At 40.0% G+C, this 16,548-nt stretch overlaps 1 protein-coding gene across 4 annotated transcripts in view; it reads left to right on the top strand.

The window, feature by feature from the left end:
- Nucleotides 1-16,548, top strand: part of LOC109035107 (putative ferric-chelate reductase 1 homolog) — a 170,740-nt gene that overhangs the window by 93,918 nt on the left and 60,274 nt on the right. For all 4 annotated transcript variants that reach the window (XM_072305450.1, XM_072305452.1, XM_072305453.1 and 1 more), the window contains one exon: nucleotides 10,950-11,011. In XM_072305450.1, coding sequence (XP_072161551.1) covers nucleotides 11,010-11,011 — 2 coding nt within the window. In that variant the 5' untranslated portion in view covers nucleotides 10,950-11,009. The remainder of the gene's footprint in view (nucleotides 1-10,949; nucleotides 11,012-16,548) is intronic.

Raw genomic sequence — 16,548 nt, 5'->3', positions numbered from 1 at the left:
CAAATTTTCCTCGGTAAAGTATGTATTGTTGACAACATTCATGCTTATTTTACTTTGAAATTTTCAGATATTTTAGATTTAATTGCGTAAAAATTTTTCCGAACATTTTTGAAGATAATATCCACAATTTTCCCTGTAAATTTGGTTTTTATCGAAAACTTGGCAACGTCTGAAGGCTCATACGGCGTTCTTCCTTACCACGGCAGTATTCCTCTCTCTCGACTTTACGACTCAGGGATTGAGTTCAGTGGCGTGGCGTGCTTTGCGATAAATCGATTGACCTGACATTTAAACCCATGAAAAAGAATCGATCCAAGGATCGATACTCGATCATTCGCGCCTCAGTGGGGTGAAGTGCTTTGCGATATATCGATGATCTGCCCTTTAAACCCATGAAAAAGGATCGTTAAGCAGGGTGTTCGCAACGAACACCTCAATAATCGATTCTTTTCCATAGCTTCAAATGAGGAGATATCGATAATCGATCATTCACGCTTTGCCACTGATTGAATTCCAATACAAATCCGAGCAAATGTTGAATTCAAAATCAGAATCTTACAGGGTCCCTGACAACTGTTGTAACTGCACGAATTCCTCCGTTTAAGTTGAGTCCTTCGGTCAGTGTAACGTGTAATTTTATGACGCAAGCAGCACCTTTGGGTTCTGGCGACCGCGCACGCGCGCCCCAATAAATTGCACCTCAGCGTGACCACGATTACTAGAGGCCAGAGGTCACTCAGAAATTGCCGTATTTCTCTGTCATAGTAATCAAAATCATGTAAATTTATTAAATATCAAGTGGGGGGAAAAACACTAAGAAGTGGCCCGAATATTGTAAGTACCCCGCGAAATGGTGTGGACCCAGCACCATTTCTTCACCTTTTTATTCATTAAATATCTGATACTCCTTTTTCAATGAGGTAATGATTCCAGTGCTTTCTCAGCATTCGCGGGCTTAAGCAGAGGCGGATCCAGAAATCTGGAGGCGAATCTGGAATTCGGAATGAATTCGTGCCTGGGAAAAGAAGGAACACTAGAAAAAAAACACATTGGATCTAGAGTCCAGACTCTTGAAAACATTGACAAGAAATAATACTCTTGATTCAATCAGATTTTTGCTTAAAACAAGAGGAAATCCGCTCAAATTAAGAGGCTTGGTTCTTGATTTAAGTAAAAATCCGATTGAATGAAGAGTATTTTTTCTTGTCGATGTTTTTAAGAGTCTGGACTCTAGATTCAATGTGTTTTTTTTCCAGTGAAAAGTGACATGATAAAGTAATGATATCATCCGCTCAAATTTTTCCCGCCAATTTAATTTTATCGGTTTGACTGCGGTTACTTTGAATACGACCCCGCACCCGACTCTTTGATCAACTGGACGTATTTCTATCAAATGGAACCGTGTGCATGAAGATATGAGCCCTGAGACCCATAAGAATACATGCGTAACAGGGTTCACATCATAATGCACATAGTTCCGTTTGCAGAGGTACGTCCAACTCCGCCAAGTTACGTAACGCATCCGAGTGAAAGCTCATGGTCAGTGCCGTTCGAAGCTATTTCTGGCAACCGAATAATCGGAAATCACAGTTTCGATAAATCGATATCGATGGATCGAGTCTGCCACCGTTGATTGGTCGCAGCTGCCGAAGGCGTGAGCTTGCTCTCCCATCAGTTGCAAGCCGTGGATCAATGGCTATTGATTTTTTCCCATTTCAAGCCATGGCGAAGAAACGATTATATCCAATAAATCGATTATCGATCCTTTTCTATAGGTTCAAACGGCTCATCGATCGATACATCGCAATGCATGACACTCCAATGTCTCCGATGTGAAGCAGTCGCCGGTGACCCTTAATTCGTGAATCGTGAGGTCACCTGGCGTTGAACTGGACCGAATTTCAGCCGATTATAGTCGGAGCGTTTGAGTGAGCTTGTCGAAACGGACCGTTCAAGTGGGCCGGGCTCCCGCTGGAGATGGAGAAACAGGTCGGACGTGTGTGGAAAACCATGTGTCGTGTGGAAACGCCTTGTTTCTAGTGTCGTTTGTGCCTGTATCAAAAAGGCGCGGAGGCGAAACTAGCCGTAAAAAATGGAACTTTCATAATCTATGGGATGTAGGGTGGAAGCAACGATGTAAAGATTATACACGGTGTCACGGGGTTAACGGGCAGTACTGTCGTGCTAAGGAAAAACGCCGTATGAACATTCGAGGGTTGCCAAATGGACCGCGTTAAACAGAAAGGAACCAAGCCACATCAGCTATTGCCAAAAATTGGGCAATTTAATTTTTTTACATGAAAACGGTTTGTGCGGGTTTTCGTGCAAATTTCAGTGAAAATTATCCATGGTGCGAAGCAAATTCCTTGAAATTTTCAAAGGAATCCACACAAACGGTCTCTCGTTAAAAATTTAATTGCCCAGTTAAACTTAGCAATAGCCGATGTGGCTTGGTTCCTTTCTGTTAAACTCGGTCCAAATTCCCTTCGATAAAATGTTTATTTTTGAGGGAAGCTATGAACATTTTTCCTTGAAATTTTCAGGGCTTTAAGGTGAAATTGCGAACAAAATCATTCAAAAAAATGGAACAAATTATCTTGCAAGTGTTCACGAAAATTCGTGGTTCACCAAGCAAAATTAGGCAATGCCTGAAGGCTCAGACGGCGTTTTTCTCCAGCACGACAGAATACTTTACGGTTGTAATTCTTTGCGACAAAATTGAACTTGTTTGTGATAAATATCCTATTCTCAAAAAAAACCCTCTCTCGGAGCTATGACCCACACTGGAAAAAATAGTGGCTTGGACCTAGAGTTCAGATTCTTAAAAAAATTGTCAAGAGAGAATACTCTTGATTCAATCGGATTTTCGCTTAAATCGAGAGCCAAGCCCCTTAATTTAAGCGGATTTCCTTTTGATATAAGCAAAAATCCACTTGAATCAAAAGTATTATTTCTTTTCAACTTTTTTAAGAGCCTGGACTCGATATCCAAGTAATTTTTGTTCCCAGTACATCAAATAATGTCAAAACGATCACTTCTGTTATCTCTAAACCTGCATCCAATGTTGATATTTCTCTGACTGTACACGGAGAAAAAAACCTCGTGTGTGGGACCCGAACTTTGGGTCATATGGATCTCTGAAGTTTTCGGATTGACCATCTGAACACTTTAGGTCTAGCAGGCGAGGTTTGGATCACACGTCTGAAACTTCAGTTCTTACATTCGAAGTACTTCAGAAGTCTGAAGTTTCAAATCTGAAGTTTTTCAGATTTGAACACCGAAGGACTTCAGATGTAAGAACTGAAGTTTCAGATGTGTGATCCAAATCTCAGCAGCTGGACCTAAAGTGTTCAGATGCTCAATCCGAAAACCTCAGAGATCCAGATGACCTAAACTTTGAGTCCCACGCACGATGTTTTTTACTCCGTTTATGAAGTTGAACCTAAGTATTTATCATCCTGATTTTTGTTTACTTTATTCCCTGCTCGATTTATGGAACCCCAGCCTCGCACTAACCGTAGACATTGCAGGTCACCGCGGGGTCATGGACTACCTCCCGTCAGTATTTATCTCCGAAATCGCTGCTCAGGAGAATGAGAGAGGAAAGATACATTTCCTTGATTGTAATAAGTAATCGGAAGTGTGGATGAGCTATCGAGAGACTCTAATATTGACTGACGGAAGGCAGGATCTCTGCCACAGTGGCCTCGCGGAACTGTGCTAATTTATCCTGCGAAGTTACAAGATTGTCTATTTCTCAATTTCCAAGGAAAAAAAAAAACACATTGGATCTAGAGTCCAGACTCCTGAAAACATTGACAAGAAAAAATACTCTTGATTCAAGCAGATTTTTGCTTAAATCAAAAGAAAATCCGCTCAAATTAAGAGGCTTGGTTCTTGATTTAAGCAAAAATCCGATTGAATCAAGAGTATATTTTTCTTATCGATGTTTTTAAGAGTCTGGACTCTGGATCCAATGTGTTTTTTTGTTTTCAGTGTAGATGTTTAATACTTAAATGTCGCAAAAATTTAGAAAATAAAGCTATTATCGTAATTTTTGCGAATCTGGAGGGCTTTGAGGGCAACTCGGAGACAGGAGTTTTTTTCTTTTTTATAATGTTGAACCGGGAAAAAATTGTATTTTGACCCACAAGATTTACCACCGACACCTTTGTATTTATTCCTTCATCACCCTGTACAGGCCCCGAGTCTAGGCCACAAGGTTAAGTTCTAGACCACACACTCCTCTGTTTAATCTCGTCAATTATTACATCGTTGGTAGTCTGGAGGGCAATGCAATAGAAATAGAATCATTCGTATACATTATATGTCCACTCAAACATTAACTATTTTTTTTTTACATTGTTGTATGGAGGAAAATTGAAGAATCCTTTTCCTTAACGAATGATAACTGGACTGCATTTTGCAATTTGGACCTATGAATTCTGGCTCATCTGAAAAAACACTTGTGTGCATTGGGAAACTAATGGCACATACGTTGTTTTTAAACTGGGCCGGAATTTATAGGTCCAAATTGCAAAATGCGGTCCAACTCATACTCTGTAGATCGACGACTGTCTCTTTAGAATCGGACGTCCTTATTAAATTAGAAGAACTATCTTTATTGTGACATGAACCTCGTCTTGCAGGTATCTTTATGGAGTTCAGGGCCCAAGTCACAATGGAGATAGCCCTTTTTTATTTGAAGACGTCTAATTGATCCGTGTCTCTGAAAAAACTCACGCACCTTCATTCATGTTCATAATCAGATTAAAGCTTTTTGTTTTACTGAGCGCTTTGAACTGGATTTCAACCAAGGCTGAAGGTTTCCTGGTCTTAACGACCTCTTACCTTGTGTTTCAGAGCGGCGTGATTCTGTGCAGATTCTTATTAATCATTAACCATCGTTAGACCTCAGCTTAAAGAGGCGAGTGACATTGGTTACGCAATCGTTTTTATGTAATGTGTGTAAACCAATTCTTTTCCCCTTCCGCGAAATTTCATCGAGGTTCTCGCGATTTTCTTATTGTGCGACTCAGATTTGTAGAACCTGGCAATTGGGTCAGTGGAACGAATTTTTCGTGACATCGTCACTTTCCGGCCAAAGCATCACAAGTGCCATGCGACGTTTAAAAATTTCCGCCGCCATTTTATTTTTTTATAGAGAAATTGCTCAAAAAAGCTGTCCGAAAATTGAATTGAATTCTCTTTGTACTGCCAATAAAATTCAGTGGAATTTTAAGACAGATACAATTAACAATTTCTCTGTAAAAAATTACAATGGGGGCGGAAATTTTTAAACGTCACATGGCGCTTGTGAGACTTTGGCCGGGAGGTGACGACATATCGTCGTCTAGAGGGCGTATACTGTCACCAGTACTTGTGGGCATGTTGCAAACCTTTCCTTGAGCAAAAAAAATTATATTTTATACGGCAAAAATGTCTCAAAAATCACGATGAGCGCATCAGCAAAGTCTAAAATGCATGCACTATCTAATCATGCACTCCTATCCTTCGCTGAAAAAAAAATTCTCGGCGTTTTTACCAAGTCCGTTGGTACCTTTACCATCTCACTTTTTTTACCAATTATTGGTAATTTCACCAAGACAGACTGGTAAGCTCACCTAAAAATCGGTATTTTTACTGTTTTTTTTTTTCAGGTAAGAATACCACTTTAATTGGTAATCAATTCGTAACCCGGTAACTTTGCCATTTTATCTCGGAAATTTATCCTACCACAGTCGATAAAAAATATCGGCGTTTTTACCAGGGTCCAGTAAAATTACCGAGAAAGTCAATAATTTTACCGAGATTTCTCTGTAAAATTACCAATTCCATAAATTTAATTTTACCAAGAAAAAACTGGGATCAAATAGAACCCTGAATTCTTGGTAATGTTACCCTTTTCTTAGTAAATACACCGAGATTTTTTTTTCAGTGAAACAATCTGCCTAGCTGATAATCCATCGGACGTTCTTATAACATTTTTTCTGCAAGATTTTTCGACCATCATCCTTTGTTAGCAGCAAGTAATCCGCTGTGCTAAGGGAAACGCCTTATGAACATTCTGACGTTGCCAAATTCTACTGAAAAAACACAAATTATGAAAAATTCGTGAATTTTTCGTTTTAAATTTTGCAGCACATTTTCCTCGAAACTCAATCGAACGTGCCTGAAAATTTCAAAGAAACATGTTCATCACTTTTCTTATACATGAACATTTTAACGGGGATGATCTGGCTATATTCTGATGTTCATACGGCGTTTTGCCTCAGCACAGTAGCAATGCGGGTCTGTTGCGAAGGTCAAAACTATTTTCTGTCGAGCCTATAATCGGAGCACAAGATGGGATAAAACGTTTTCCTCGGCGAGACGCGAGTAAGTGGATGTGAGTGTGGGCCAGAAAAGGTCAAAGCTTCTGGTAATCGCTGTGGGAAGTAGGAAAAGGGAAGACCTTGCCCGAGATCAGGCAGAAGCCCGAAATCCAGACCAGGTCCAACGTGAGCCACCAACCGCGACCCCCCCCCCCCCCCACCCCAATCTTGTATTTCGTGCGCCGTGATAAACCACGCATGCGCTGTGAAATAACATCACCGTACAGAAAATTGCTTAGATTTGTGTAGAATACTGCTGTGCTAAGGAAAACCGCCGTATGAGCACTGGAAAAAAACACATTGGATCTAGAGTCCAGACTCTTAAAAACATCGACAAGAAAAAATACTCTTGTTTAATCAGATTCATAAGCTTAAATCAAGAACCAAGTCTCTTAATTTGAGCGGATTTACTTTTGATTTAAGCAAAAATCTGATCGAATCAAGAGTATTTTTTCTTGTCGATGTTTTCAAGAGGCTGGACTCTGGATCCAATGAGTTTTTTTTTTTGCAGTGAGCCCTCAGGCGTTTCCTCTGTCAAATCACTAATTTTCCGGAAAATTTTGAATGTTTTTCCGCCAATTTCTCAGATAATTTTGTTTGTAATTTGATCTAAACTGTCTGAAAATTTCAAGGAAAAATATTCATGCCTTTCTTCAAAAATAAACATTTTATTGAAGGACATTTAGCAACTCTTGAATGTTTATACGGCGTTCTTCTTAGCTCGGCAGAATACTTATTAAGCATCGACTAGGATGAAAATTAGTATTGTTTTATTGACGAAGAGTAGTTTGAAACTGCTCAAAAAGTGTTGGATTTCGTCTTGGAGGGGTGTCCCTTTGGATTTGGACCAGGGTGGTATGAAGCGTAAAAAAAGAAATGAAAGATTGAAAATTTCAGTGAAGTATTCCATGAAATTCCCCGAGGCTGTAATATATTTCACGAGGCTGTGCAATATTTCATATCTTTCAGGAGCTACCGTAATCCATATGCAACCCGCACTCACACACAAACAGAAGAAAGTCACAATTTTTACATTTTGCTAAAAATGAAAAGGAACCGGTATTTTTCAATATATTTCATTTATTTCTGAAATTTCATGAACTATTTCTCGTGAAGTTTCAAGATTTTATTTTTCATGAACTTTTTTGCCGCCTTGCTTTGGACCCCCTCTCACATTGCAATCATTACACGGGTGAGAGAATTCTACTTACTTTGGCGCGGCCAAAAGTCAAATCAGACAAAATCAGGGTTGCCGGCGATCTGGGAAACCGGAAAAGTCAGGGAATTTACAGGGAAAGTCAAGGAATTTGGTGAGGTGCGTTTACCAGTATAGTGAGTGTAATTTAAAGGGGAAAAATCAAAGTGGAAGTTTTATTAGAATGTCAGGGAAAGTCAGGGAATCCGAAAATTTTGGGGTCGGGGAAAAATCATGGAAATTCGGGGAATTTGATGATGAAGAAATGCCCTGCTTAACGCCGCTGGGTTATTCTGAATGCTTTGCTGCGTTTTTTATCACAATATTTGACATTTCTCAGTTTTCGATCATCCCAAGCTGCGAGGTCAGGAATTGTTTGCATCCCAATCAGAATTGATATGTTCAGCAGCCATAAAGCTTAGCTTACATAATGATTTTGCCTCGATTATTCGTACATGCACTCCCACTCATGCATTTATTTTTAATTCCACGATGAGGCACTTAATTTTGAAGTGCATTCTTAATAGGCGGAACACAACGGTGTCAGGTAATACCCGGGTTTTGCAATACCCGCATAGGTATGCGAGTATTTTGGGATTCAGGCAGCGTTATGATCGTTAACCAATTCCTGGTCGAGGTTAACGGTTTTCTCCGTACAACTACGCCCTTGTGAAGGAAAACAAATCGAATTTTAAATTCGGAGAGAATGTTTTACAAAATATGCAGCCTGCGTTTCCCGGATATCAGCGCGAGTTGTCCGCCCACGTTTCTGGCTGTCGCCGGGCGTGATGGCCAAGGTTGAAATTGAAAGCAGCTGCTGCTGGTGTGTAGTACGAACACGGACGTGGGTCAAAAGCTCGCCTTGGCACGGGCCAAACTAGATCTTGCAGTTGACATGGCCGCGAGTCCACGAACCACGACACAAGACCAAGTGTGTTTCACTCTCCGCGAATACTAATGCGAGACCAAGAAGCTTAGCCTAAAAACAAATTTTTGGCATGTTAAAGATGAATTTTACAGGAGTGGAAAAAAACGCATTGGATCTAGAGTCCAGACTCTTGAAAACATTGACAAGGAAAAATACTCTTGATTCAATCAGATTTTTGCTTAAATCAACCCTAGTAAAAATTGGCGCGGAAAACAGGAGCTGCGTTTCAAAATACCATAGGAGTTCTTATAGCCAACTAAAAAAGGCTATCGAAAATCATATAGCTGGCTGTAGAAAGCGGAGCAAATCATATAGCCGGGCTTTACGAAGCTATAAAAAAGTATACAGTCGGGCTATAGTTGCTATCGCCGGGCTGTACACTTTATCGCCATTGGCTATAAAAGGCTATAAGAAATTGTGTAGAAATTCGTGTGCTATGGAAATCATTAAGTTTGATACGGAACTACCTTAATATTTACAAAACACACATTATATTTTCCTTTAAAATATATTTTTTTTCATCAATTAAAATGAGAATAATCCATACAGGATGTGCAAACATTTCAAAATCATGAGTTGAATAACGCTGACTCCCCCGAGATTCACTATTGGAGCCTAACACAAAGCGGAGCGGCGACGCACTGGCGCCTTCAAACCTAACAAGGATACTTCACGCATTGCGCAATGCGTAAAGTATCCCTGTTAGGTTTGTAGGCGCCAATGCGCGTTTCACACTCTCTGCCCGCCCGCCGCGCCGCAGCGTGCCACGGCGCCTGAAGCAACTATTTCACACCAGAGGTATTGCACAGTATCATACGAAACTGAAGGCGCTCTAATATATTAGGAATGGCAGGCATCCATCAAAAGTACGGAGCTTTCCTCGCAAAATAAATGAAGATACTACGGCCCAAAAAGAGAGCAGTAGTCCAAAAACTCACTAAGTCCTAGCATCCGTAATTAATGAACGCATAATAGCAAATAGCATAACACTTTATCGACTGGCTGTGAGTTGCTTAATCGCCATCGGCTATGAGAAATTGTGTAGCCGGCTATAGAAGCTATTGGAAATCTTACAGCCGGCTTTAGGTCTATGGTATTTTGGAACACAGATTCTATTGCCAATTTTTACCAGGGAAAAGGAAATCCGCTCAAATTAAAAGGCTTGTTTCTTGATCTAAGCAAAAATCCGATTGAATCAAAAGTATTTTTTCTTGTCGCTGTTTTTAAGAGTTTGGACTCTAGATCGAATGTGTTTTTTTTTTCCAGCGAGGAATTTTCAAGACTTGGGACCAAACTTTTGCACTGCTTGCTAGTTGCTGTAGGAGAAATAAGTCATGAAATTTAAAATTGCGACTTTTTGCGAGAAATGTTCTCAAACTTTATAAAATAAATGAACCGATTATCTTCCAAATCAAGCAAGGGACAATCTTTATTTAGGTGGTAGCGGAGTTGTTTTTCCTTTTTCTCCTCTGGTGTATGTCTGACCTCTCTAACTGACTCGATCCACTGTGCGTCGACCGAAGGGGTCAGTTCGTGCGATTAAAAGTTCGGACCACTTGAATCGCTAAACGGCCACTACACAACCAATTCTGCGACCTTTTTTTTGGGCGCTTCTGGGTACCAGATGCGCCCTTTCCAGCCGTTCGACTCCCCCGATGTAACATGTACTATACTACATACCGTTTTGCCTTATGGGTAATGACGCCATTCTGGTACACCCGGGAAAATTTGATTTTCTTCTGCATCTGGTATTCGTAAAAGTTTTCGTGAAATGTTTTGTTTTTAGGCATAACAATCTCGCACGGACGTATTACCTGGTTAAACTATTTTGGGGCTTCGTTATGCTTAAATGCCTCATATTCGAGGTTGTAGTTTCAGATTGATTCGAAAAAATCACGAACAGTCACGTGATCTCTTCATTTTAGTGACGTATTACTGTGATATTTTGTGATTGGTTCATTTTCTCGGCGCAGCATCGTCAAGCGTCAGCTGTTTGCAGAGACAAGCTGTTTGCGGCTCTGGGTTGAAGGTTTAAGGTTATGTCAGAGAGAATAGAAAGTTAGAGGCCCGACTCGATGCTAGGTAATTGAAACAGATGCGCTCGCAGCGCGCTCGCTGGCAACGTACGCAACTACTATTTTCTATTGTTTTCCAGAGACTAGCGGCGGGTATGTTGCTGCCGGACCACCTTCACGTAGGCAATTTGTTATACATCGTCCGTCCGCAATACTCTCGCTTGGCCGTATGAAAACGTTCCTCGCATGCGCAGTGTTAAAGAAGCGCCCTTCAACGCTTTGGCGTTGGAACTGCTTGTTTTTTTTTTTTTTTTGTCGCCTTGTCTCTTTTTCATCATCTAACTAAAAAGTAGACCGAATAGTTTTTACAATCTACTCCCTTCTCATATTTATATTCATTATTCATATTTGACATGAGTTTTTTCTGTTTGTTGCAGACAATATGCTCATGACTCTGTGGAGTTTCCTCTAGAAGTACCAACGTTTCAACCATCACCATGTAAGTAATCTGAAATCTCTAACAGGTACACATGCGACTGTGCTTCATATTCATACACAAGTTCTATGGAGGGGACTCGGGACTCAAAAAATTACTAAGAGCACTCTTGCCCCTTCTTTGCCGTGACTTACAGTCCGAAATTTTTGGTTGCTTACTCAACGAGATAACGGTTACAATTGGACGTATTTCTACCCAACGGAACTGTGTGTATTATGACGTGAGCCCTGTTTTACATATTTTTTATGGGTCTCAGGGCTCATATCTCAATGCTTATAGTTCCGTTTGACAGAAATACTTCCAATTATGCGGCAGATATGTCAGAAAGTGGTCTCGCATGGCAGACCACTATGCACTCCGCCTCACGTTCGTCGATTCAACTTACCATTAGAGGGAATTGAAAAGTATCGATCTTCCTACAAATTGGGCGTCTGGCACCGACAACGCTTCACCCATCGTTTAAGTCTTGACAGGCAGTTGTGATAATAAAGTTCGGACGGTTTTTGTTCCACATTAATCACGCGCCCATCATCCGCCGGGAGTGCTGTAATCAGAGCTCTGAGCCGACGAGGTAGGGCAAGGTCAGTTTTTATGTTTAATTAGTGAAGACTCTTGATGAGCATAGCTTTACTTCTCCTTGCCCTTTAACAGCGGTATGCAACAACACTCCAATTATTATCGTATACAAAGGTTTTTGACAAATCGCCCACGATTAAGTGGCTCCTCTCATGAAAAATTGACACATGATCATTACATTTCAATGAAATATTTCAGTGTTTGTTCAAGCTTTTACAGTATAACTTAAACACACGAGTCTCAGGCACGATACAAAATACTTCAATTTTGCTCTAACTTCGTGGAATCTTGGTGCATGGAGGTTCTCCTCTTTTTTTATTGCAAACTGTTAGAATCTCTTAAGTCGGACTATCTTTATAGTGAAACTGGGTTAAAAACTGTCTCAAATTGCAATCAATTGTAGCGTAGACTTAATATTAATCTGGAATTAAAAAACTTGAAGGCCGCACTCGTAAATTTTCGCTCCAAAAAGTTAGCGCCTTTTCACTGCTATTTTTGAGACAATTACCGGCGGCATGCGTGTTCGCTTGCAAATGACCTGCATGACGCAAAAAAGTAACTACTTCTTTAGTTTATTACGTAATTCCATATTCCGGGTGGTCAGTACTCTTAAAGTTAGTTAAGTCGAAACTTACATGAAACTCTTGCCCAAAAATTATTTAAATTCACTCCTAGTTTTGCAACAGTCAAAATAAGCATGCCTGCTCACTTGGTTCACCGCAAATTACCTATATGATGCAAAAAAGGTTGTGAAACTGTTGCTTAAATGCTTACACTGTTTTGACTCATTTTAAAAACAAAGTATGTCCCATGCGTTTTTATGAACAGATATGCGCTTTTGGACGATCCCAAAATATTAGGTCCTTAGTTTATTCAAATATGAAAGCAGTCCAAACTGAGCATGTAGAATCAGCCGCGCATAAAGATACTTTTACAAACTTTTACAGAACCGGAAAAATCGTGAATTTTCCTAAAACTACCCCTTGCATTCCCAATTTTTAATTTTTGCAAATGACCGTTTTCTATATATGCGGGTAATATTACACATATACATTAAGAACAATTCTTGGGTTACTTTCGGTTCATATAGTAAGTGGAACACAAACTAACCCCTTTTTTTGGGGCGATTTCGGTACAATTTCCGTTAAATTCAGCACAAAAATGATTTTAAAAAATGGGGATTTCCCTGATTCAAACGTTAGTTTGGAATAATTTATGTCCCTCTTTCCATACTAACCAAACTTGTTTGTTATACACTGAAAAAAAGATTGGTAGAATTTACCATTCCTTTACGCTGTATTTCACACAGCGTAAATTCAAAGTCGATTCTGCCGAAGGAATGGTTACATGTACTAGTATACAGTAACGTTTACCTTTCCTCTGACAGAATTGACTCTGAATTGACGCTGTGTGAAATCGGCGTGAAGGAATGGTAAATTCTACCAATCTTTTTTTTTCAGTGTATATTTTTTGTTCGTGATGAGTTGCACAGTCAGAACAGCAATTCACAAGTGTACTACATTTGCCATTAGGAACTTTTATTTTTCGCTCAGTTTAAAGACCAAGTAAGTACATTTCGTTTCCCTATACACACAATTGTTTTTACTTATGAGCCAGAAATAGTTCCTAATTGCAGAATGAAGTTCAACTTAGGTACACATTTTCGTCGTCGTTTCCGCGAAGAACGTCTGGAGAATTTCAGTATCACAATCACTTGCTTTGGATATGGAGCTTCTCTTCTAAATGTAAATGAGCTGCGTCACTCGAGTGGATATACATTACGTCACGACTTGAAACGTCAATTTGGACTGACAGGAGGACTTGCACTTGCTGTTTCGGGAACGAGTGATTTATTCTTGCGAAACGTCACTGCACCACGCGGCCGCGAGTGACTTGGCGCATGCGTTGAGAACGCCGAGCAGTCCTTGCGCAGGGAGGCTGTCCGCTTTATTGTTTTAATGATTCCTCCGAAGAACAAATGAATTAAATTCGTTGTTTCGACACATTTTTTTCCTCGCCTCATTTTCACACCAATTTATGCGTCCATCAGGATCGCACTGGAACGGAAAGGAGTTAAGATGGGTCAACGGCTGTTCCATTCCAGACTATCAGGCCAGTACTGCCGTGCTACACTGGAAAAAAACCACATTGGATCTAGAATCCAGACTCTTAAAAACATCGACAAGAAGAAGTACTCTTGATCCAATCAGAATCTAGCTTAAATCAAGAACTAAGCCTCTTATTTTAAGCGGATTTCGTTTTGATTCAAGCAAAAATCCGATTGAATCAAGAGTATTTTTTCTTGTCAATGTTTTCAATAGTCTGGACTCTGGATCCAATGTGTTTGATTTCCAGTGCGTGCTAAGGAAAAACGCCGTATGAGCTTTCACATTTTTTCATATTTCCTTCAATAAAAATTAAATTTAATGCGAATTTTGTGAATATTTATCCTCAACTTTTGCAGACAATATTGTTCGCAATTCAATCTAAAATATCTGAAAATTTAAAGGAAAAATATTCATAATTTTCCGTGTAAATAATACAGGTTTTATCCGGAGAAATTTGGCCACTCTCGAATATTCTTACGGCGTTTTTCCGTAGCACGGCGAGAGTTTCATTTTTTACAAGAGGACGTTTGTGCGGATTATTTTGTCAATTTTAAGGATTTTGCCTCGTACTCTGCAGAAAAATCACTGTTTGCACAAAAATCCGCAAAACCGTTTTCTTGTAAAAAATCAACTTTGGCAAAAGCTGATGTGGCCTGGTTCCTTTCTGCTTAACGCAGTCTAATTATCCGTGTAAATGGATGCCGATCCAAAAATTGGTCAAAATAAAGATTCGGTTCTCAAAATTAGTGTGCCATTTTACTGACTGAATTGTTAATAGACTGTACCAGAATACAATGTTAAAATAGCGATAAATTGAAAGAAAAACTGCAACCGTGGAAGTGGTACTTACATATCGTCCGCGTTTCCGGCTCAGAGGCCGAAAGTTCCGGGCGTAGCACCCGGAGCAGTCGAGTTACGGCTCCAGCACCCGGAACTTTCGGCTTCTGAGCCCGGAACGGACTGGATGCCTTTATAGCCCCTAGTTTTTTTTTCAGTTTATTCTGAAATTGTTGGTAAAATTAAGTGCGGCTGAGTTAAAACAACCATTCTTTTCTCCTCTCCGCGTTTCAGATTTGGACGTATTTCTGCCAAACGGAACTATGTGCATTAAGACATGATCTCCGAGACCCATAAGACTATGTGCACAACAGAGCTCACGTCATATTGCACATAGTTCTGTTCGGCAGAAATACGGACATTTTAAAGGGTGCGAAGTACATGTGGATTATGATTTTCTCTCATGGTGTCAGGCAGAACCTAACATTTCAATTTCTTTCGATTCAATCACCTTTTAATGCCGCTGACCTATGCGTTTAATTACTGTTAAAAGCTTCATTATATTATAGGAATTCCTGTGCAGTTATCTGTTACCTCCTTTTTTAGCCAGGAATCAGATTCCATCAGTTTTTTTATATTCTCCTGTATTATCCTCTACTCAGCCCATCCCATCCTATCACCTCGACCTTAATGCAGTTTTAATAACAGTCTGCCGGATGAGCCATTTTCTTTATGGGGTCTCTAAAACAGGCGCCATTAGCACTTGATGAAGGCGCCGCCCAGGAATCTGTGATAAAAGACGAGAGACTTCTCAAATTTGAAGCCGATGGCAGCAGGTTATGAACACTCAAAAGTGCATTCGATTGAAATATTTGGAAGCTCATAAGGGAGCATGATATCCGCAGGTTTGCCAGCGTTCTTGGTTGAAAGTTAAGTAAAAAAAGGATGTGTTCCAAGGGGACGGATCACTCTTTTATTATAATTTGACTTATTTGTGATAGGAGGAACTATGAGCGTAGGTTTTCGTGCGACATAGTGCCTTTTAGCTCAAGTCTGTTTAATTTTGATCGGTGTTGTCAAAAATAGCTCAGTTAAATTGTCTTAAGTTGCAAGTTCGTAGTCGTTACATAAATACGAACTTTTACATAAGAATCAACAGTCAAATCGCAAAATCCTCACACATGCAACACCTCCATTTAGGGACGGCTCCCAATGAGGCAGTTGCGCTTGTCGCAGAATCGTGTTTTGGTGCTTGATACTTGTAGATCAGCTAAAAATAATAAGATCCGTCCAAACAGCAACCTCCTACGTTCAATGTTAACTGAGATATTGCGCTTTGTGTAAGTCAGTTTATGACATCATCTACCGCGGTAGTGCATACCGTGGGTTCTTCCACTTTGGTTTTATCTGTGTTTTACATTAAGGAACCAGTGCTAAGCCGATTATCACTTTTTGATGAAGCAAGTGTGGAAGAAACCATAGTATGCACCACCACGGTGGATTGTGTTATAAACCAAGCTTTTCAAAGCGCCATGTCTTGGTTAATATCACTGGAAAAAAAAACCACATTGGATCTAGAGTCCAGACTCTTAAAATCATCGACAAGAAAAAGGACTCTTGATTCAATCAGATTTAAGCTTAAATCAAAAGCAAATCAGCTCAAATTAAGAGGCTTGGTTCTTGATTTAAGCTTAAATCTGATTGAATCAAGAGTATTTTTTCTTGTCGATGTTTTTAAGAGTCTCGACTCTAGATCCAATGTGTTTTTTTCCAGTGATTATATGTAGAAAGTTGCTGTTTGGAAGGATCTCAATACTTTTGTGAAATCTACAAGAATCAATCATCTAAACACGATTCTGTGACCAGCGCAATTGACCTATTTTTCTCACCTCTTTTCGCTATCTACGATCGCCGGCTCAAAGAAATATCTTTTTTGGCGACAACGCTGGCGCAGCTGTGTGATTTTCGGCGTCCGGATGCGTACCCTTGGCTGAGAATTGAACTCCGGACAAACGTACGGAATCAATCGCGGAACGACAACGTGATGCGACACACAGTGGTTCGAGTCAATAGGAGACT

Source organism: Bemisia tabaci, chromosome 10 (assembly GCF_918797505.1).
Source record: "Bemisia tabaci chromosome 10, PGI_BMITA_v3".
In the NCBI taxonomy this organism is placed as follows: Eukaryota; Metazoa; Arthropoda; class Insecta; order Hemiptera; family Aleyrodidae; genus Bemisia; species Bemisia tabaci.
The sequence above is the reverse complement of the archived record's forward strand: the minus strand, read 5'-3'. Positions and strand labels throughout refer to the sequence as shown.